A 24,556-nucleotide genomic window follows, 5' to 3' on the forward strand; every position below is an offset into this window, starting at 1 on the left:
TGCGATATCTCTCGTTTTGTCATTTACTGAATATTTACCGGAAAAGAGTATTTCATATTAAATAAATGATGAGTTTCCATTTTTGGAGTCAGCCATCCGGATATTTCAGGTACAAATAATTTTTTGGGATAGTACCTGTCTCAGTAATTTAATTACTGCTGGCTGCTTAAACCAGGGACATCTGGTAATCCTAATTTTAAGAGAATTAGTTTCGTGAAAATTATTATTCTCAATATTTTGTTCTTAACGGTAATTAATATTTATAGGAAACCTAACAATATCTTTATTCTTGATAGTATAATAGGTTTTGTTTTCTTTTTTTTTCTTTATTTTTTTATTTTTATTTATTTATTTATTTATTATTATTATTATTATTATTATTATTATTATTTTGTTTGTCATCGCGCTGCTTATGGGCTCTTTATGGTAGTAATTGTAATTTTCTTAATTGATTTTTTAATTTGAAAAAATTTTAATATAATTTTTTACCAGCAGACGGCATACTTCAGTTGCGGAAGCTGTTTCTATAGTGAACAAGGGTGGGAGAAGTTGCTATTCTCGATTGCTAACAAATATCAAAATGGCGGACAGTCCAGAATCGTTTAGTGACATTTCTTGTGAAGATATAGACAGCAATAGTAATACCAGTTTCAACAATTTTGATAATGTTAGTAATGACTCTGCGGTGTCTAAAGGATTTAATACATTTGCAAACGATGGCAGTTTTCTAGAACTTTTTAAAAAGAAAATGCAAGATGCGAAAACAGATGTGTCGGCCAGCTCAGACGGTGACAGTTTTAAGGCGGCGGCCGAGGATCAAGCTGGACGATCACCATTGCCAAATATTGTAAGCTCTTTAGAGTTAGAACTGTGACTTCTGTAACTAATTAAGTTAAAACTAAACTTGAAGTGGTATGCTTTGGTATCAGTGAGATATTCAATAGTTTTCTGAATAGGTGATAAAGGCCATTTTAAAACACTGGTGAACGGGGAAATTGCCCGGTGGCATTTTTTCTAGTGGCGCGAAAATAAAATAGAATTTTAGGTAAAACTCCAGATCTTGGGTACTAGTCCATATTTCGACAAACGGACAGGAACAAAACAGTGATTGGCAGGCGCCACTCACTGCTTTCCCCTACTGCCTTCCTAAGTTGATATGATTAGGGTGTAATCCCTCCCACTTGCCGCCGTTTTTAAATCGGGAATTCGTTTTCCGATTTTAAAACAACGGGATGGGTGAGGATAAACGCCCTACCTAAGCTAAGCACCCTCCCCCCCCCACATCCACGACACAAAGCAATCAGAAAGAAAATGTCTTCACAGTAATCACCCAATCACAGAACTCAACCGTACAATTACTTCGTTCTACAACCACGCCCACTACATGGAGACAAATGGTGTACACTAGGTGTACACTAGACTGGGAGGAGAAGAAGAAACGAGTTTCTTCCCCTCAGCAATGGTTTAAAATCAGAAAACGAGTCCCTTCCCTCCCTCAGTGCTGGTTTAAAATTGGGAAACGAGTTTCTCTCCTCAGTGTTGGTTTAAAACTACTGATCAGTAACAAAAGGTGCACCCATAACTAAATTTTTACCAAATTAGCTGGGCCGACCGGGCTAGCCAGGTGGGTAAAGTGCCTGCCTGGCAACCCAAAGGTCGCGGGTTCGATTCCCGCCTCGGGCTTGGATCAACGTACTGCAAAAACCTTGGGAGGTGCATTATGGCCACAGAAGCCTATGCGCCAACAACTACCAAAAAAAAAAAAAAAAACCAAATTAGCTAAGGATGACCTTGGGCATGATTACTGAATGGCAATCACTGAATATTCACTCAACATTTGAGTACTATTATTATTTTCCATATAGTGCAAGGAAGCCTGAGTGAGACCTTTGCTGTTCCAGCCAAAAAAAAATTCTGAGTGACTCTGAGAGATAGGGAGAGAAAACCAAGAGTCAGAAGTAGAAGGGAATCACCAAGAAAAAGAAGAATGATTTCCAGCTCAGGACCCTGGTGAGTATGGGCTTTACACACCCAGGATCCTGAACTAGATATCACTATTCTTCTCTTTCTTGTTGATTCCCTTCTCTCTCTCTCTCTCGGGGTAATTCAGAAATTTTTTTTTTCGGCTAGTGCAGCATGGGCCGCAAGCTTTCTTGCACCATATGGCTAATAATAATAATACCAGATGTTTGTTAACAGTTCTTTACAGATCAAATGTAATAAGTTTTTAAAGGATTAGAAATGAAATTTTATTTTCCCCTGGTCACATTATTAATACTGCAGTTAATAATGTTGACTTAATACTGCTTTAACTAAAATACAAATTTTGGTTCCCTTCGCAAAATTCTAGAACAAACCCATCTTGTGGTCATATGTGTCCATGAAGAGCAGTAGCCTTTTATTCTTCTCTTTCTTGGTGATTCCCTTCTACTTTTGACTCTCTCTCTCTCGGGGTAACTCGGGATTTTTTTTTTTTTTTGCCTGGTGCAGCATAAGCCTCAGGCTTCCTTGCACCATATAGCTAATAATAATAATATATAGCTAATAATAATATGCACCATATAGCTAATAATAATAATAATAACTACTGCCTTGCCTACCACTTAATCATCCCCATTATCCAAAGTAGTGTAGCCTGCCCCTAATGCCAAATTGCTTCAATTATACAACAGTTGTATTTTTGGTATATAGTTTCAAAGGCTTTACTGAAATCTCGGTATATGGCATTAGAATTGTTCTCTAAAATCACGTGTTTTGTAACAACCTCATAGTAATGAGAAATAACTAATGCATTATTTCTCCACTTGCACAACATTTGTACATCCAGTTTACAGTATCACAGGCATTACTGTAATCTAAGTATATGAAGTTAGTAGGTAAATTTGTATTTACTGGTGTGATCGGATGACTAAACATGAAACTACGTGACTTGCTGTTTGTGTTGTGTCGGAGTGATGCCAAGATTGATTGGCAGAAACAATCCACATCCCACACACAATCAATCTTTCTAGAGGATATCCCATGACATAACATGTTGGAGCCGAAATTAAGAAATAGAAATGCAGAATGGCATTTTTTTTAAACAACTAACAAAAATTAACACCACATACAACCACTGATTCTTCTTGCCCGTATATTATTAGATGATTTCATGATCACTAACAAAGAGAATTGCTCATGCATGTCAACAGAAATTATGATTTTTCTTTTCCTGGGGCTGCTGCCCCCACACTCCCACTGCTATAAAGAGAACCTGATACCAACAACTTATTGTATGAGTGAAAAAAATCAAATCGCCAAAAAAAAAAAACTTGAAAACAAAGAAAACTTATCTAGTGAGTCCTGGAATTTTTTTTGAGCATACTGAAAACATTTGTATTCCAAAGCTATCAAATTCATACTTGTAGCCATACATTACTAGGCGATTTCACGAGCATTAACAGCAAACAAGAAACACATAAAACAGCAAATAAGTCTGAAAACAAAACAAAAAACTGACAAAAAATATCAACCTACCAATCAAAACTAAGCACCTCCTCCCCTCCTTGATGACACAAATAGCAAGTCACATAGTTTCACGTTTAGTTGTCCGATCAGTGGTGTAGCTACCATGTAGGCAAGCAAGGCAATTACCTCTGGTCCCGGCAACTTTGGCTGTCTCCTCTTTGCAATTTTCATTAATTAATTAGGGGCCCGAACATGTTCTTTGCCTCCGGGCCCAAAAAAGGGTAGCTATGCTACTGTGTCTGATCACTCCAGAAAATGCATATCAGCTAAGTTAGAATTATCCTTTACATTCATTTCTTTTGTAACAAACTCTTAGTGTGTAATGAGATTGGTGAGGCATGATCTCCCTCACCAATTTCATGCTCGGATTACCCTATGGCTCTACACCTGTGAAGATGCCCTTGGATTATTGAACTACTGATTCCATTATTTTTCTTGCCAGTGTAGTTACATGTGCACATCACTGCAGGTTTCTCTGAAATCTAAGGCTACTCTCATTTCGATTATCTTAGTTTACTACCATATCCATGCTCCTCAGTTTTTTGTGCAGACTTGCTGTTGTAATTATTGCCATTTGGACATTAGCACTTGCAGACTTATCATGCTTTATAATCACATGAATTAGTATTTGTGAAGACCAAACACAAAAAAATGCAAGGCCACGTGACTTCAGCATCAACCAAAAAAAAAAAAAAAAAAACACTTGTCCATACAACTATATCTGTTCTTAACATGTCCTTTCCACCATCAGGTACTGAATACAACTACCTTTAAATTTGGTATATAGTTTCAAAGGCTTTACTGAAATCTTAGTATATGACGTTAGAATTGTTCTCTACAATCACGTGTTTTGTAACAACCTCATAGTAATGAGAAATAACTAATGCATTATTGCAGACTTATCATGCTTTATAATCACATGAATTAGTATTTGTGAAGGCCAAACACAAAAAAATGCAAGGCCACGTGACAGTCCTAGACTGTCATGTCCACCACTTTATTCCAGTTATCAACAGCACAGCCAAGCTTAAACTTAATGGGATCCTGTGTATGAGTTTACCATAGTACTTTACCCCTGGTTGCTCTATTTCATCATTTCCCAAAGTGTGCTCTATAGACTGGTACCCGTCCTTGGGGGAGGCAAGGGGGGGAATAGCAGTCCTGAGAAAATACAACTAATTGCATAATTATATTATTATCATGCAACATTTATGAATGAGACAAGTCATGCCTTATAAGAATGCAAAATTAGTTTCCCACTGTAGTTTTCTTCAAAAACCAAAATAGAAATGGATGGATGAATTCAGTCTATTTCTGTACTCGTTTCTGAACCAAGATATAAATGGATAGAATTGTGTTTTTGCCCTTAACATAATGTAGCCGTGTGATGTTAAAACAATATCATGAGTCACATTAGTTCTCTTAGTTTTTCAAAAGCTATAAAATGAACAAATATTAAATGACATTGCTAAATAAAGAGTGAAAATTTATCTCTTATTTTATTCTTTTTATATGCTTTTAGATTTTTGGGCCATGAAAAAGATAATGAAAAAAATGATCACAAACTACATATTAATTGGTCCCCAGTTATGAAGTTTGGAAAACACCATCCTATATCATTATTAAAATGATGAATTGCACATGCAATGTTAATGCTTATTTAAATAAGGCCATTGTTTATTGGTGAATGAAACACTTCCAGAGCTGTCCAGGATCTGTTGAAGATAACAAGCATTCGGGTCAGTATTCAGCTTCAATTAAAACAGTGATCAAATGGTTGCTAAAGTATGTGTAAAAATCATTCTGATTGGTGAATAACCACCCGGTACTCAGTTTTTTATCATACCAGGTGATTTTTTGACCAGAAACCTTGCCATGTGTTGAGTGTTGGTAGAATTTCTAACAAGATTTTTGAATGATGGAAAAAGTTTTCCACAAGAATTGTGCAAGGTACTGAAAAGATATGTCAAAATGGACCCTAATTTCATCAATTGCATTGTTATTGATTAAACATGGTTATATGGCTCTGACTTTGAAACAAAATTCCAGCCATGGTCATCCCTTAGTAAATTGTGACACTCACCCTGTCCAAAAAAAAAAGCACAACTGGTTTGGTCAAATGTGAAAGTAATGTTTTTACTTGTATTTTTTTTTTTTTTTTTTTCCCTAAAATTCAGAGTACTGTTCATTATGAATTCATTTGAAATGGTCAGATGGTAAACCATAATTATTATGAAAAGGTTTTTTTTTTCCCCCCTAAACTCAAAATGAAGCTGAAAGGATGAAGATTTGATGACATTTCAACTATCCACCAGAATGTAACTGGCTTAGTTGAATACTTCCAGGAGTGGAAGAAATATTTAAACATATTCATATAATTATTGAGAAGCTACTTTGAAGCAGGACACTTATGAAAATGTGGTTTACCCTTATTTATTTTTTTTTTATTTTTTTGAGAAAATTAGTGTTAGCATTAGTAGAGGCATGTGATGCAAGAAAGCAAGCTTATGCAGCATCAGCCAAAAAAAAAAAAAATCCTTCCACTTCACCCCTCCGTTTGTTCGAAATACCTGTCCAGCTGAGCCTTAAATTTATTTAGGCTATCAACTTCCACAACAAGGGATGGAAGTGTGTTCCACCAACCAACTACCCGCTGGCTAAAGGCAAATTTCCACACATCTATCCTACATCTGTCTTTCCTCAATTTGAATTTATGCCCTCTCAGGTGATTATTCTAAGCAACAGGCAGTATCCCATCAGCATTGAGCATGCTCAAACCATTCAAGGCTTTGTACACCTCTATCAGATCACCTTGCCGGAGCCTAGTCTCCAGACACTGTAATTTCCAAAACTTAAGCCTTTCTTCATAAGAGCAACCCTTCGTTCCGTTCACTAACCTTGTTGCCCTTCTCTGTACTTGTTCCAGCAGCTCTACATCCTTCTTGAAATAAGGCCTCCAGACCTGTATACAGTACTCAAGGTGCGGCCTGACCATTGCCTTATACAAGGAAATAATCACCTCCCTATCCCTGCTAGAAAAATTCCTGTATATCATTGATAAGACACCATGAGCTACTCTTGCAGCCCGTCTGCACTGTCAGAGAACTTCATATCTGCCTGCACAATTACCCCCAGGTCCTTTTCATTCTCTACCACTGTCAGTGTAGTACCACAGAGTTGATACGTTGCTCTGGGGTTGCTGTTTCCCATATGTAGTACTTTACATTTGTCAATGTTAAACTTCATTTGCCACCTCTCAGCCCATTTGCTCAACCTTTCCAGATCCTGTTGCAGCAGCAGCATATCGTCAGTAGCATCCTTAACAACCCTGCCAACCTTTGTATCGTCTGCAAACTTGGACATTAAGCTTGATATACCATCATCAATATTAGTTATAAATACAGAAAACAGCAATGGACCCAACACTGAACCCTGAGGGATCCACTAATAACATTAGTCCACGATGAGCAGTGTCCATTAATTACCACTCTCTGTCTTCTGCCACTCAACCATCCCTTTATCCATAGCAACAATTTGCCACCAATGCCACACTGCTCCAATTTGTGCAGCAGTCTTGCATGTGCAACAGTATCAAAAGCCTTTCTAAGATCCAAATATATAATATTAAAGTTATTCCCTGCATCCAATTCTATTGTGACTACATCATAGTATCCAATCAAATTGGTCAGGCAAGACCTTCCCTTAACAAAACCATGCTGTGTCTGAGCTATAACTGAATTCTTGTCAAGATGATTCTGCAGTGCTTCCATTAATTTTCCTGGAACAGAAGTTAAACCCACAGGTCTATAATTACTTGTGTCAGCCTTTGATCCTCCTTTGTGAATTGGGGTTACATTTGCACATCTCCAGTCTGTGGGTACCTCCCCTGAGTCCAAGGAAGCTCTCATAATTATGGCTAACAGATTGCTTACTTCCTTTGCTGCCTCCTTTAATATAACTGGATAGATCCCATCCACCCCAGGTGCCTTTCTTGTATTTATCTTTAACAATTTCTCCTCCACTTTACCCTCAGTTATTACAAGATCATCTAGCTCACTGCCAGTGTGTACTTCATCTATGGCATTCCCCTTGCTGAATAACTCCTCATGTGTGAATGTAGATGCAAAATATTGATTTAGTTTGTTAGCTACCTGAGCAGGATCATGAACAGTTGAACCATTGATATCAAGTGGACCAATCTGATTCATCCCCTTCCTTCTAGAGTTTACATAAGTAAAGAACTCCTTGCTGTTTTTCTTTGCATCCCTTGATTCCACCAAAGATTTCTCGTAATCTGCCTTCGCCTGCCTAACCTCCTTTGTAACTTGGTTACAGATCAACTTGTATCTATCATAGGCTTCTGTGTCACATGTTAATTTATATGTATCCCATGCATTTTTCTTCTCTGCCATATGTCTGATTAGTTCATCTGACATCCATTTAGGCCTGAACCTTGAACAATATTTCTTAGTTGGTATGTAAAGCCTAGTAGCTTCCAAGATAAGTTCTTTGAATGCTTCCCATTTTCAATTTTCTGTTGGTAACATCATCAGTTGGTCCCACTGTATAGAATTTAAATACTGTCTCAGACCATCATAGTTGCCTTTACGAAAGCAATAACCCTTCCCTTTACCCCTGATGGTAGTTACCTCCTTGAGTAAATCCCACTTCAGCACACTGTGATCACTTCCACCTAGTGGTTCCTGTATCTTCAGATTCTTAATGCATGAAGAATCACTACTGATAATCAAATCAAGAGTATTGCTCCCTCTAGTTGTCTCACGAACATGCTGATTAAGAACACAATCATCCAATAAATCCACAAAAGCCTTGCTAGTGTGTGAGTGACCAACCCACAAATTCCAGTCAATATCTGGGAAATTAAAATCCCCCATTATAAGACTCTCTGATATACTGGCCCACTCTATTTCCCTGTACAGTTTCTTATTATACTCATCAGAGTCATTAGGCCTAAAGCACACTCCTACTCTCGATTTTGATCTCCCAGTGCTTATGTCACACCAAACTGACTCGACACTGCACTGTCCAGCAATGTCGACTGGCTTCACTTCCTTGGATTTTATGTGTTTCTTAACTAATAGCATAACACCTCCTCCCTTCCTATCCTGTTTTTCCTTTCTGTAGATGTTGTACTCCCCAAATTCCAGTTCTGCATTACTTATATCTGTGTGACACCACGTCTCTGATATCCCAACAATATCCGCCTTTGATGCTTTGAGCAATACCTCAAATTCATCAAATTTATTTACCAAACTCCTATCATTGGTGTACACGCCACAAGTATACATGCACTTGTTCTTTTTCTTAGCTACCCTAACACAACCCATGTGTTTACTTGTACCCCAATGACTCCCAGCAGTCTCTGAAATATCCTGCATCTTATTTTCCAAGCTGCTGCTCATTTCAATAGAAGCAGTGCAAGAATCACTTTCACCTCTGCCAGTGGCTACTGTTAATCTATTAGTCCTTGTATCCCCCCAATCTAGCAGTTTTCCGACCCACCTAATACTGCCTCGATAGCATCAGCAAACATTCTTCCATCCTTTCTATTTAAGTGTATCCCATCCCTGTAGAAGCAGTCTGTCTTGTTAACAAGTACATACCAGGCTGGAAAAAATTCTACCCCTTGAGCCTTGCACAATCCTTCCAGGGCCGAATTGATCGACAGGGCTCTCATCATATATTCCCTCCTATCGTGTCTGGGCAGAATTGCAGACACTTTCAAATTCAACCCTAATTCACGGCCTTTTTTCAACAGTGACCTGTACTTGTTAAGTAATTCCGCCAGTCTCCTACTCTTAATATCATTAGTGCCAACGTGTACAACTATATCACCTTTTGTGCCGTTAAAAAGGTGTTATAACTTTTTGATCAGACCTCACATTGCAATTTATTAGGATTTAACTGGTGGTAACTGACTGTAATGATAACATTAGTAATTCCTTTGAGAAAAGTGAGAATTTTTAAAAGAGCTTTTAAATATGTACGTATGTCAAAAGGGTTAATTAATGTGGTATCGACCAAAAGGTTTATTTGACTACTAGTGGATAAATGAAAAATTGTCCTATATGACAATATAGTGGTCTCGCCACTTGCCATTCGTTTGGAGAGGTCTGGGTTTGATTGCCATCTGGCTTGAGAAATTTCCAACATCCTCTTCAGTTAAGGCTGTATCTCTAATGGAGAGAGTTGGGTTCCCATTATTTATTCCATGCTTTTCAGCTCGTACAACATTAATATCAGCCTGTGAATACACGTGATATACACCGAATAGACAGAAATCACGAGTTACCTACCTAGTAACGTGTAGGCCCATCTTTCGCCTGGATAAGGGCAGTCACACGGTGAGGCATTGAGTTCACTAGTTCACAAAAGCATTCCACAGGTATTTCCATCCATGCTTGCTGCACTGCTGTCCATAATTCCATCGCATTCCTGGGTGGAGGATTCAAAGCTCGAACGGACCTTTCCACAGCCCAAAGATGCACCATAGGGTTCTTGGCTGGTGAACAGGGAGGCCATTCCACAGTGGTAAAATCTGTGGAATTCTCTTTGAACCATGTTCTAGTCACCATGGCTCTGTGGGAAGGTGCATTGTCCTGCTGAAAGAGTCCATTGCCCTGTGGGTGCACGATGACCACAAAGCAATTTTTTTGTGCAAGGATGGACACGTAACTTGGACCATTCGGAGATGCATCTAGACGTACCAGAGGTCCCAACGTGTGCCAGTTGAACATGCCCAGACCATTACCGACAGTCCACCTGCCTGAACAGTTCCTTGTTTACATGACGAATGCATAGCTTCATGCAGTTTCCGCCAGATATGCACCCTCCCATCTGCTCAAAATAACTGAAAACAGGACTCATCTGACCAGGAGACCTGTCTCCAATCATCCAAGGTCCAGTACCAATGTTATTTTTCCCAGGTCAGGCATAGGGTCCTGTGTCGTGGTGTTAGCAGTGGGACTCTGGTGCGTCAGCAGCTCCCATAACCTATTGCAGCTAATGATCGCCTGATGGTCTTGGTGGAGACGTTTCTGGCACCTCCCTCGTTGAAGTCAGTGGGGATTCCTGCTCCGGTTGACTGAAACAATGCAAGACAGACGTCGACGGCCACATTCATCTACAACCTTTCTCCGCTCATACCTCTGTCCACAATGAGATATTATTTTGGAAATGGCATATTCCCGATACTGTTGAAAAGGGATAATGCAGTTTCTGTACCACCTCCACAATAGAGTGCCCCATGCACTGGGTACCCACTATCACCTTCTTTCAAAGTTGGTTAACTCATGACGTTTATCGATACTGACATCGAATTACCATCTACCTGAATGCAGTGAACCTATATACCTGCCAAGTTGCTGCTTTGTCCACTAACAAGAGGGGGTGACAGTATCGCGTTGCCCGGTAACCAGGTATCCCACGAATTCTGTCCTTTCAGTGTACACCAGCACAATATAGTCTAAGCTGCTGATGCACCTAAAATCCTACCACAACAACGGTGACAAACTTTTAATAAATAATAAATAAAATATAGAGTACCTAAAGGAGAATCAAAATTAGACGAAAAACCAAGTGCTGCCATATACCCTATAATTTGGCCACTATTCACAGTCACACTCTGCCTAATTCTTCCTGGTTAATTCCATCCCCCAACTCTTTCATTTTTTCCATTTTCTTTCCTCCTCATTTCCCTCTTTTTTTTTTTTTTTTTTTTTCCCTCTTCTTTTCTTCTCCCCATCTTTTCTTCTTTATCATGATAAATTAACCTGTAGGAGTATTGATCAGGGAGATAAGGATGCGAATAGCATAGACGTGTTTACAAAAAAAAAAAGTAACACTAGTATTAATCATTGTTGGGGAGGAACATAAACGTGTAATAGCATATTGTGTGCATTTTAACAGATTTAGTTACTTAATTTCTCCAGAGTTGTTTACAATCAAGACGTGTGGTGCACTACAAATGGTGGGTACTTTTAAAGAACCTAGTGAATGAGAATGAAAAACCTATAACACATAATTATCCACACTCATTTAAAGTCTGATAGTAGAACTCATGTATTGCTTCTGATGTAGGGGGAAGGGCAGTTCTTTTGTAGCATAGTCCAATCACAAAATTATGCAGTAGAAAACTAGGAACATTTAATGCATGCTTGGTCATTAGCTCTATTTTGTGGTGGCTGCCTTTTGCTATGTTTTGTGTTGATAGTTGAAAACATTTAAATAATATCCTCATAATTGAACAGTTGTTAAACCCAACAACTTAATTTTAGCGCTGTCATACCTAAAGTGTAAATCGAAACTAAGTTTGGGTTTTTTTTTTGTGTCATTAATGAACTGAATTTTACTGATACCAAAAAATACCAGTATATTAGAAAATTTCAGTTATATTAAAAATCAGTAGCATATCCAGATTGGTTGTTGTTGTGGCTAACCACACAAAGGCTGCCAAGGCCAAATTATGTCTACTTAACGGTATCCAGGAAGTGGCTGGGGATAGGGATAGAATGGCATTATTAATAATCACCTTTATATTAACTTCTAGTGGGCATGACAAAAAAAAAGTACAAGAGCAGGTATATCTTTATTGTATGCCATTATTTATATTTATACTAGTTCATTTCAAAAAAAAAAAAAAAAAATTAAATGTTTCCAATTTTTAAGAAATTTTAAAAAATGGATTTTTCATAATAGATTTAAAATACAGGGTGACATGAAAAATTTAACTATATTGTATCGTATTTTGAATTATTTTTGCTGATTTTAAAAACAAAATAGAACAAGGGAGCACTTTCACGTGTGCCCACGTTTGGATTAAAATTGAAAAAATTAATTTAAAGCCATTTTTTATTTTATCGTTATTTTATTATTTTTTTTTCCAAATTGGAAACATGTTTATAAATAATATTTTAAAAATTAAAGTACTCACTGGAGCACTTCACAGAAGCTGCATTAAATAAGATTCACACTTAGATGCAAAATGCACTTTGTGCCCCTCTCAGCAGTGTTGGCATCATACCGAAAATAATCTTGAGCATCTTAGCATGTCTTATATGTGTGTGAGCTGTTCAGAGGTAAAGTGGTATAAGTCACTTTCTCTTAATTTCACAGGAGAAAGAGTTTTGCATTTCAGCTTATGAAAAATGAAACTTGTATTAAAAAAACTCAAATAAGGATGGTTTTATATTCAAAATATAATACATTTTTAGTATACATAAATGTTTTATTAATTTTTTTAGCCAGAAACAGGTATAAATACATAAAAACTTGTCTTTCAGTCTTTTTAAACCATGTTAAAAAAAAGTTAAAAGTTAAACCATGAAAAATGTTCACTTCCTCTCACCCTCTTGTTCTTCTGCTTCATCATCATTATCTGGTATTGCTTCATCTTATCTTGCACCAGCAGTAGCGTCATTAGCAGTAACCGAATTGCAGAAAACGTGGTGGATTGGTGGATGTACCGAAGTAGACTCAGCATATCCTGTTTCTTTTCAACTGATACAGGAATTAGTTCCATGTATAATATTGGCTGTTCCACTTCTCCCAAGCTTCTCTCACTTTTTGGGGGGGGGGTCTACCTCTACAATATGAAAGAGATGGTTCAATGTTGATAGTTTTGAATCCAATTTCATGTAAAGTTTCTTTATACTGGGTAACATAAGGAGTGTTTTTTGTAAGCAAGCCTGATCCATTGAAATTTTAACCAGTTGACATTGTCGTTTTGGGTGCTAATTTTCTTTTTGACTACATGGTTTAATAATGGCTCAGTGGATAGAAAATCTGTCCTACCCATTTTATGTACATGAAATGGATGTTTCTTCTTGGCACCTTTTATTGTTTCATACCAATCTGCTGCAGTGAAAATCATCTTGGGCTTTGATGAGGATTCAATAATAGCAAAATCTCGATCATTTGGCAAAAAAGAATGACCACTTACCATAAATAGGTGGTCTAGAATCTTGGTGGGGTTATCTACTGTGTAATAGGCTGTGTCAATTTCCAGTTCCGATTTTGTCCTGTACATGAGTCAAAACATGATGCACTGATCTTTTCCATTGCCAAATTAGATGTGCTTCACAAGACAGGCTGCAATTTCTTGGCTTCCTTTTTTGCCTGTGGTCTCATCCCATACATACATGTGGCCCTCCCCATTATGTAAATTGTGACAACCAAGATTATACGAGTACATATTTCTCTTGTAATAGGCAACTGAAGTGGATAACTTAGGAAAGGCCAGTGCCTTTTCAAGATCAAATGTAAAAGCTAAGATATTGTTATCATTCTTGCAATCATTAGTAGCCTTCAACATTTCACGTGCTTTGTCTGCTTTGCATGAATGCAATTCATGATGTGCTTGAAGTTGCCTACACATTTGACACATATCCTTCTTAGGAGCAATAAAAGATAAATTAAACTCATAGTTGAATATATGCCTATAAACATGTTCTTTTACTTGTTGCCTGTCTTTACACTCCAAAACAAACAGTTCGTACATTTTTTTTATGCTTAAGTTTGCACTCAGATATTTTCTATTTGGGTTGTTGTGTCTAGTGTAGTGGCTAACATAAGTTGGAAATTTTCAGCTGTGTTCTCTAACTGTTTCTTTCAAGGCTTCTGAAATTTTATCAGAAGGTGGGCCTTTGCTTTGCCCCTTAAATATTCACCAGGTTCCTTACCCTCTTCCTCTTTTTTTAACAAACGGGCCAAACGTCCGTAGGATAATTAAAATGTGTCTAAGAAGAATGACTTACAAACTTGTATGGTCTTGTTTTTAATATTCAAATTATATTTGTAAGAAACTTGCTTAGCCCCCTTCTCTCTGGATCTAGGATGATGACTTCTAACTTGCATTTGCTGGGCTAGTCCACTTAAGTAAGCGTTCTGTCTAGAATAATTGCCAGTCTGCCAAAAGTTATTAAAACTTCGTTGCCTATCATCAAACGTTATTTTTTGTAGGCATTTTTGTTGACAGCCATAGCCTTTGTTGGTAAAAACCTTACCCTTCACAGTTCTGTTATTTCTGGTGACATACTCTTCACCCATATTTCTCTTCTTTTTTCTTTCTGTAGATTTATGACTCTCAGGATCTCTTCTACGTTTCTTTGTTTTTTTTTTTCAATTGTGAAGTACCACTGTCAAGGCTTTCTTTATCATTGTCTACATGTGAAAACAAACAACAACTTTAAATTTCATGTAATGTCAACTTCATGTAGTTAATATAGTTTTCAGGATACTAATTCCGACCAGCAAACATGTTTTTATAGGTTATGAAATAAAAACAGTCTTAAGCTTATTATAATGTACTTACCTTGTACATGTAATATTTCTTCTTCACCAGCCATAATTCTTCAAGAAATGTCAATAAAAGACATTCAAACTAAGTTTGTTCGTGGAACACAATCTGTAATCACACACGTGTCTTGACAGCTAACACTGACTTATAGCACTGTACCTCTGATGACGATCTGTGATTCTGATCAGGCTCTTTGACATGTGCCACTGCCACGCGGTCAATGTAAAAGTTAGACTTATACCACTTTGCCTGTGAACACATTTCACCTAGTAGTATCAAAATATGGTATAAGTCAAAAATCGATTTTTCTTGACTTATGCCACTTTACCTCTGAACAGCTCATATATATATTTTTCTTTTTTTTTTTTTTTTTTTATTTTATAAAGCTGAAAAAGAGCAAAAAAAAACAAAGGCAGAAGTGTAAACAGAAGATAGTGGTAGGAATATGTGTGAAAAATATTAGGTGAAGGGCAAAAATAGCCAAAATTGATTGTACAAGAACCAATCATAAAGTGGGGGTCCACAGTTCATTGTACTCTCCATATTCAAATTCAGCATCACGTATGTCTGAGTGACACCACGTCTCTAATATTCTGACCATCTGTGCATTCTAAGGCTTAATCAGTACTTCAAATTCATCAAATTTATTTATAATGCTCCTAGAATTAGTGCACATGCAAGTATAGATGCACGTGTTCTTACTCTTGGTTATCCTAACACAGCCCATATTCATTTGTTCCATGATGACCCACAGCAGTGCCTGAAATCCTAAACACCTTGCTTTCCAAGCTGCTGCATCTACCAATAGTAGCAATGCAAGAATCACTTTACTTTCGCCTCTACCTGTGGCTCTAGTTAAACTATTAGTTTGTGTATCCCCAAAGCTAGCAGTTTCTCAACCCACCTATCACTGCCTTGATGATGGCCTCAGTAGCTGAGTGGTCAGGAGTGGGAGTGCTGTAGCACATGGTCTTTGAGTAGACCGGGGTTCAAGCCCCTGACTGCTAAACTTGGTTGATCTGCCAACCCGCACTGGACCAGCGTGTCAGATTATGGTCCATTTCCCTCAACATGAATCATTAAGAAGACTTCTAACCTTCAGTTGGTTGATAATGGCTGCAGTTTACCTTTTAACCCCAGGGGCTCACATCTGCTGAGTATGGGCTTGGCACACCGAGGATCTTGAGCTGGATATCATCATTCTTCTCTTTCTTGGTGATTCCCTTCTATTTCTGACACACTCTCTCTCTCATCCCTTAGGGTAACTCGGGAATTTTTTTTGGCTGATGCAAAGAAGCTTCAGGGTTCTTTGCACCATACAGCTAATAATAATAATAATAATAGCATCAGCAAATATTCTTGCACCCATTCTATTCAAGTGTATTCCATTCCTGTAAAAACAGTCTCTCCTGTTAACAAGCACAGACCACTCTGTGAAAAATTCTATCCCGTGAGCCCTGCACATTCTCTCCATGGCCGAATTGATTGATAAGGCTCTCAACATATACTCTCTCCTGTCATGTCTGGGCAGAATTGCAGTCACTTTAAAATTCAGTCCTAACCTGCGACTTTTGTTAACATTGTCTTGTACTTGTTAAATAAGTCTTCAGATCTCTCACTTCTAATGTCATTAGTATCAATGTGTACAACAATATCACCTTTTGTTTCCTTAAAAGACAACATCATCTGCTTTTACTGCTGGCAGACATACCCTGATACTACAAACTGTGCTAAAGGTGGTTAAAAAGTGATGGAAAAATTCTAAAGAGACATGCTATGGGAGCATAAGCATGTCCTGGCATTAAATTTTTAGTAAAAAAAAATATGTAGTTAGTCAGAGGTGGATTTAACGGCGGGCACGCGCCCCAGGCCCCGACTTCTTAAGGGCCCACGCAAAACCCCAACTTTATGCGCAAAACCCCAACAAATTAGTTGAACTAATATGTTCAACTATTAGTTCAAAACTTTGTGATTATTATTATGCTGTTATTAATTATATTATACATATATTATATTCAAATTTTATTGGAAATAAAACATTAATAGTACATAATATTTTTTATTTATTTAAAAAAATGGTTAACATGTATTTTTATTTTCCCTGTCTCTCTCTTTTTTTTAAGGGGCAAAATATTTTCTTCTGCACCCGGGGCCTCAACCGACCTTAATCTGCTACTGTAGTTAGTAGTATATTTGTGTAAAGGTTTTTGGTATGGGCAGGGCAGCAGTCTTAGCGAATATACAGGTTAAATTGGCTTATAAACAAAGGAGAATATAATAGAGGATGTAGCAGCATTCACTTCATCCTTGAATTCCTGCAATGGCTCAGTGAGTAGTTTTAAAAAGGAAGTTAAGATAGTACTGTATATAGAAGAGTGAAGAAAAGGTGGTGACACACTTGGGAAAACTGGGTACATAACTGCCAACCCCATAGAGGGGTCACTAGGGTATCAAGGACACATCTGATCTCCAATTTGAAGGAAAGCATCGCAAGGCATGTTACTAATGTTCCTCGTGATATTCTTTCAGCAACAGTTGACTGTGTCATACTGTACTTCCAGTATATAATGGACACAGATGGGTGAACATGTGTCTTCGTACCCAGACAGTACTCTACCAGTTGCCCAGTCATACTTTTCCTGGTGACATGTTTGGAACTTTTTTTTTTTTTTTTTGTACTTTCTATTTCTTTATGCTTTGGATGGTGTCCACTCTAAATTTCATCTTTCAACCATTAATAGCTTTCTACATATGTTTCCATCAAAATGTTTCCATGGCACTTTTACCTAGTTGAACACAAATTCTGCTGAAGTGATATTTTAATTATAACCATCCTGTATTTAAACTTAAGTTCCATGTGGGAGTGGGTTGAACCTCCTAAACCCCTCTGGCCATGCTACTGTGCTAAAATTTCCAGTGTAAATTTCCCATTTTCATATTAATGCAGAAAGTATATCGTAATAAACCTCTGGATAATTAGTAAATATCAAACCAATGAGTATTAGAAGTTCTCTTGATAGCTAATGTCAGATAACATTTTTTGTTAATCTGCATTTTGCAATCAATTATATTGCTCATAACTTGTTTTTGTTTCCCTTCAACTTGTATGTATAAATTAATATAAATCAAATTCTTAGAAAGAGAACTTTAATATATGAGAAAATAGATCACATACCTTTCCATTATAAAGATATTATTCAAAAAAATATATTAACAGAAAGGAATTCAAATCACGCAGAAGTTGGATAGCTTAATTTACATGTCATCATTTGAAATGTTTTTGTGGTACTTTTGTCCGGTCGAACACAAACTTGATTTTTGCTTTTTTGTTCCGTTGTTCCTCCACAACACAGACATAAGAGAAACATACAGTTAAGCTCACTACATTCTGAAATGGCAGAAATTTTCACTGACCTTGACTGCAGTGCTCGCAGAACAATCGCTCTTTCATTTCATGTTTGCTGCTAGTAGATGGCAGCACAAGCACTTGTCTCATAACATCAGTCTCATTTTCCAGTTGCCACCCTGTGTACATTGCATTGCTTCTTGTAGGCTTGCTCTATAACTGCAGCATCATTGGTCAGTTGCTCCTTGGATCCTTTGCTCATCTGCTTACATTCCTTCTGGTGCTTGGCCATGAAGTTGTGGCTCTCCAAGCAGTCTGTACGTTGTTTGGAGGCAAGTGATTGGTCTGTACTCGACCAGGTTTGTGGTGTCTTTGTCCTTAGTCTTCAGGTAGGTGATTCCTTTAGTCAGAGACTCTGGGATTGTGTCAGGGTACCTTATTATCTGGGTGAACTGCTCCACTATGTGCCTTTGTGTGCAGCTGAACTTCTCATACCATTAGTTGCAGATGTTATCTATTTCTGGGATTTGCCACTTGTGGAAATTCCTGATCGACTGTTGTACTTTTTCCTCCCGAATCTCCCATTCTGTCATCTCTTATACATCTTTGGTTTCCTTTGGTTCTAGATCTGTCCAAGGGGTACAGTCGTTATGGCTAACTTTACTGCTCCACAGGTTACCCCTGAACTCCTCGAGCGCCTTTTGGTCAAGGCGTTCATTGCCTTCCATCTCCTGTTGTCCACTGCTCCTGTAGAAGCTCTTTGATTTTCATTGAATATCCATTTGGCTGTTTTGCTCTGAGTACCCTCCCTATATTATTGAGGTTTATAAGGTCCTGAGAGGGATTAGCAAAATGAATAAAGGTGGGATTTTCACTGTTCTAAAGAATTCCAGAACTAGGGGTATAGTTATATTTAAATTACAGGGCTTGAGATTTAGATTAGATTGTAGGAAGTTTTCTTTTAGCCAGCTAGTCATTGGGTCATTCCATGTCAAGTGGCCTAGGGGTTCCTGCTTGACCATCTTCAATTTTGTTGAAACTTGGCGTGGATGTTTAAAAAGTTTCCCAAGAAGCTGTGCAAAATTTCAGTTCAAAATATAGTATGCTTAAGGCACCAACACTTTTTTTTTTTTTTTTTTTGCGGGGGTCACTTGTGTTACTGTTGCACAACATTGAGAGGTAGTGCTCTGAAACTTTGTATACCTAATTAACTTTTGGCAGAGAATGCAAAACCTTTGGTGTCCTGGCTCAAAAACCTTCAAAAACCTTTTTACAGTGCTGTCTAAAACTGGCAACAAATTTAAGCAAGAATTTTGAAGGTCATAACTTTGAAATAAAAACCTTTGGTACCTTCTTCTTTGGACATTCCACTTACCAGCTGCATGAATTCAGCCTAACTAAATATCTGCTCTTATACTTGTTTTCTGGCTGAGATATTTTCCTTCAAAGATTGACTCAAAATTTGGAAGTCAGATTTGACCTATGTTAAGAGGCAAATATTTTAATGTAGGACACTGTCAATTCTCTTGTTTTTTCCACCCCTGGAAAGAGCAGAGTTTCAGTTACAAGATCATGGTTTATCTGCTTTGTGCTTTGCACTTAGGCCTTAAAATTTAGCCTAAACATAAAGTAGTTTTATGTGCTGTATTGTTATTTTGTGAGATCTTTTTTGTTGCAGAACACTTCCTTAATCCTGCCTAATGTTTAGAATAATCTAGAAATAGAGTATATTCTAGAATTTCAGAACATTCTAGAACTCTGGAATATTCTAGATTACTACAAAAAAAGGCTGATGTTTGAACCATGCTGTTATTAATGCGGTTTATCTTCATGATGAACAGTTTGTTTATTTTGTTGCTCTATTTTTTATTGTTTGACTGTAGTAAAGTTAATTAAGTTTTCATTACTTACAGAAACATCCACTTATTAGTCAGCATGAAAGCCATGGAATCAGAAGATTTTTGCTGGAGATAAGCTGGACTCATATATACACCGTCAGTCATATGGATAATTCTAAATGTCATGTGCTATCCTATACACGCAAAACGGTTAAAATTATTTAAAGAATTTGAATTTGAAGAACAACAGCTGATAAATTGTTGTGGATTAAAACTGGATGAAAAAGACAATTTGTCTACAGCTTTGCTTTTGACAAAATTTGAATTTTTGCAGCGTTCATGTTGCAATCCTTTCTAGAAGAAAAATCGTATGGTGAAAAAAAAGTTTACAACCAATTGATTTGTCAATGGCAGACTACCTGAAAGATCTAACAAAGGTAGACATAAAACCAGGCCAGAAGCTGTGCCCATCATGCTGAAAAGCAGCAACAGCGACATCAGCTTCATCTTGATCAGACCATGATGACAAAATGCATGTGATTAAAAGCTTGAATACAAGTTTAATGGCTATTGGTATTTCTCCTATGAAATTTCAGCAAATGGCTAAGAGAGACTCACAAGGCTATGCTAAAAGGAAGGTAAGTCAAGTACAAGTTGTAATTGCCAGTAAAATTCCATCTATTGGTGGCTTGGATTGAAATGACATCATGCAGCCAAGTGCAAGTCATCAGTGTGGAAATTGCTTAGATTACAATGAGCTGCTGAAAGAATTGAAAGAAAAATTGATGGTATCAAGTCATTCAGAAATACTTAAAATATTAACACTAGCTCCAGTTAGTTGGTCCATAAAGAAAACAATGGGAGAGTTGAGTGTCTCAGAAAGAATGGCCAAGAAAAGCTAAAAAACTTAAAAGCAGAAGAAGGAATCATGGTCATACCTAGGAAAAAGCTTTCTGAGCAAGTAAAGCAAAAAGTGATGGAAATTTTGAAGATGATGAATTTAGTCCGCTATGCCTTGAAAAGAAAGATTACATTTCCATTAGAAAAGCAGATGGAATAAAAATGCAAATGCAAAAGCTATTACTACTCAGCAACTTGAAGGAAATGTTTATAACTTATCAAGATAGAAATGGATCTGACGTTGGATTTTCTAAATTTTGTGAACTTTGACCCAAGTGGTGTGTCACGGTGCACCAGGAACTCATGCTGTATGTGTGCGCACAATCCATCAGAATGTCAAGTTAATGCTAGCGGCAAGTCCTGTTAAATGTGATTACAAGGTTCTCATTGGTAAAACAGTCTGTGATTTGGAGTTAAAAGATTGTATGCTTAATTGGTGTGAAAAATGTCCAGGAATAGATGAATTTAAAAAAAATTTCTAGAGAATATTTTTAAAAACAGTGAACCAGAAGATATTATTAAATTCAAGTGATGGATACACACTGACAGAGATACACTGGACACAAAGCAATTAACAACAGAAGATTTTATTGAAGAGTTGAGTACAAAGATATTTCACCTTTGCTGTCATCACTACATTGCTAAACATCAAAGCTGTCATTTGAAGTCAACAAAGGAAAAAGCTTAATGACAGGAGAATTCGTCATCTTGATAGATTTTGCAGAAAATTATTCATTTGTTGTGCAAGATGCTGTTCAAGTGTTCCACTGGGAGAATAGCCAGGCTACATTGCATCCATTTGTCATTTATTACATGGATGTTGAACTTCAGAATATAAGTTTCTCCATAATCAGTGACTGCCTTCGACATTACAAAATTGCTGTGCATGTTTTTCTAACCAACTTAATTGAATATTTGAAGAGTTTCTTGACAGAAATCAGGCACATTTACTACTTCAGTGAAGGTTCTGCAGTTCAATACAAGAATTTTATTAACTTGTGTCATCATCAGAATGATTTTGATATCAGTGCTGAATGGAATTTCTTTGGCAATAGCCATGGCAAGTCACCATATGATGCAATTGGTGGAACAATAAAACGATTGGCAGCAGTGAAAGTCTCCAACGCCCAATTGAAAACCAAATCCTGACACCAAGAAACATGTTTGAATTTTGTGACAAGCATGTGACTGGAATAAAATTCTGTTTTGTTTCTAAAGAGGAAATTGAGCAAGTAAGGCCATTTCAAGAGAAAAGATTCATAGACTGTCATACTATTGCTGGAACAAGAGAAAATCATCACTTCATTCCTATTGATGCAAGACAGATTCATGTTTGCAGAGTATCAAATGACACACCATCATCATTTGTAGCTCGTGTAGATTAGACTAGTGAAACTAATATTCAATACGTGCCAATTGTTAATTTACATCCTGGCCAATACATTTCCTGTATTTATGACAATAATTGGTGGATTGGAAATATTTGTGAAATTTGTTTGAAGAACATGATGTATTGGTAAATTTCATGCATCCTCATGGAGCAGCTCACTAATTTCACTGGCCTACTAGACAAGATGTCTGCTGGATTCCCGAACAACAAATTATTGCCAATCTTCCAGATCCAAAAACAACAACAATAGGACAACAATATAGCTTGCCTGAAGTAGTAATAGCAACCGTCAATGAAAAATTCCAGTCCATTACGAAGCAGTGATTCAATATCTTCACACTCACTTGCTTATTTCAAATTGTATTATGTTTTAAATAAATTTTATTGCAGTTATAACTTCTTTCAAGCTTAGAAACCAATAGACATCTTTATGTTTGGAATCCTAAATAAAGACCACTTTTCAGGCTTGGGAACTTTGCATTTGCACCCCCATTGTATAAAATACAGATCTTTTTGTGAAATCCCCTGTATCCACAGGGGATACATTCCCAGACCTACTGTAGATGGCTGAAACCACGGATATAAGCAAACACCTGCTGACCCCATATATAACATGATTTTCTTGTACATACATACATATAATAAAGTACAGGAGACTCTCGATTTACCAGAATTAAATTAACCGGGACATTTCAAGACTCCAAATTTAAAAACAAAAATCAACCAGAAATCATAAAATTCAAGTAATAACTAGAATAGGTATAAACAGATATTTTGCAAGTCATAAATAAGCAACAAGAACCAGTGTTATAAGTCGTCATTGGGAGATTAGTAGTAGTAGTAGTAGTGGCACATGATGCAAGAAAGCAAGTGTAGGAGCTTATGCAGCATCAGCCAAAAAAAAAAAAAATCACACCATTCCCTCCAAATTTATTTAACCTATCAACTTCCACAACGACAGATGGAAGTTTGTTCCAGCAATTAACCACCCGCTGGCTAAAGGCAAATTTCCGCACATCTATTCTACATCTGTCCTTTCTTAATTTGAACTTATGTCCCCGTAGGTTCGTAATCTCAACAAGTGGAAGGATCCCATCAGAATTCAGCGTGCTCAACCCATTCAAGGCCTTATAGACCTCAATCAGATCACCGTGCAGGTGCCTAGTCTCCAGCCACTGCAATTTGCAGAACTTAAGCCTCTCTTGGTAAGAGAATCCCTTCATTCCCCTCACCAATCGTGTTGCTCTTCTCTGTACACGCTCAAGCAAATCTACATCCTTCCTAAAATGAGGCCTCCAGACCTGTACGCAGTACTCAAGGCGTGGCCTGACCATTGCCTTATACAGAGGGACAATCACCTCCTTTTCCCTGCTAGCAAAATTCCTATATATCATTGACAAAACCCCATGACCTGCCCTAGCAGCCTGTCTGCATTGCTCAGAAAACTTCATATCTGACTGCACAATTACTCCCAGGTCTTTTTCATTTTCTACCACCTTAAGTGAAGGTGGTTGGTACGTTGAGTAACCCCAGAGAAACGTACCACACAGTTGGTACATTTCTCTGGGGTTACTTCTACCCATATGCAGTACTTTGCATTTGTCAAGGTTGAACTTCAGTTGCCACTTCTTAGCCCATCTGCCCAAATTATCTAGATCCTGTTGCAGTAGCACACTGCCATTACTGTCATTAACAACCCTGCCAACCTTTGTGTCATCTGCAAACTTCGACATTAAGCCTAATATACCTTCATCAATATCATTGATAAATACACAAAACAACAGTGGACCCAACACCGAACCCTGTGGGACTCCACTAATAACATTAGTCCACGAAGAGCAGTACCCATTGATTACCACCCTCTGTCTTCTCCCACTTAACCATCCTTTTATCCATTGTAGCAACTTACCCTTAATACCATTCTGCTCCAATTTGTACAGCAGTCTTCCATGCGCAACAGTGTCAAAAGCTTTCCTGAAATCCAAGTATATGATATCAAAATTATTTTTTGCATCCAGTTCCTTTGTGACCACATCATAATAACCAATCACATTTGTCAGACAAGACTTTCCCTTAACAAACCCATGCTGTGTTTGAATTATTGCTGCAGTCTTGTCTAGATAAGTCTTGTCTAGTGTACCTATTATCTTACAACCCCCACTGTCTTCACACCTACTGCTCAAAACAAAAGAGGGGGGGAAAGCAACCAAATGTTTAGTTCAATTTAATGCTTTGCGTCAATTGCTGTGTTCCGTCGC

At 37.4% G+C, this 24,556-nt stretch overlaps 1 protein-coding gene across 1 annotated transcript in view; it reads left to right on the forward strand.

Moving 5' to 3' along the window:
- Window positions 1–523: 523 nt before the first annotated feature.
- The window catches only part of LOC150086956 (protein TRIR), a 103,205-nt gene continuing 79,172 nt past the window's right edge, over window positions 524–24,556 (forward strand). Inside the window, exon 1 of the mRNA XM_090371708.1 lies at window positions 524–847. Coding sequence (XP_090227834.1) covers window positions 581–847 — 267 coding nt within the window. The 5' untranslated portion in view covers window positions 524–580. The remainder of the gene's footprint in view (window positions 848–24,556) is intronic.

Source organism: Mastigoproctus giganteus, chromosome 4 (assembly GCF_048544385.1).
Source record: "Mastigoproctus giganteus isolate SK-2022 chromosome 4, ASM4854438v1, whole genome shotgun sequence".
Lineage (NCBI taxonomy): Eukaryota > Metazoa > Arthropoda > Arachnida > Uropygi > Thelyphonidae > Mastigoproctus > Mastigoproctus giganteus.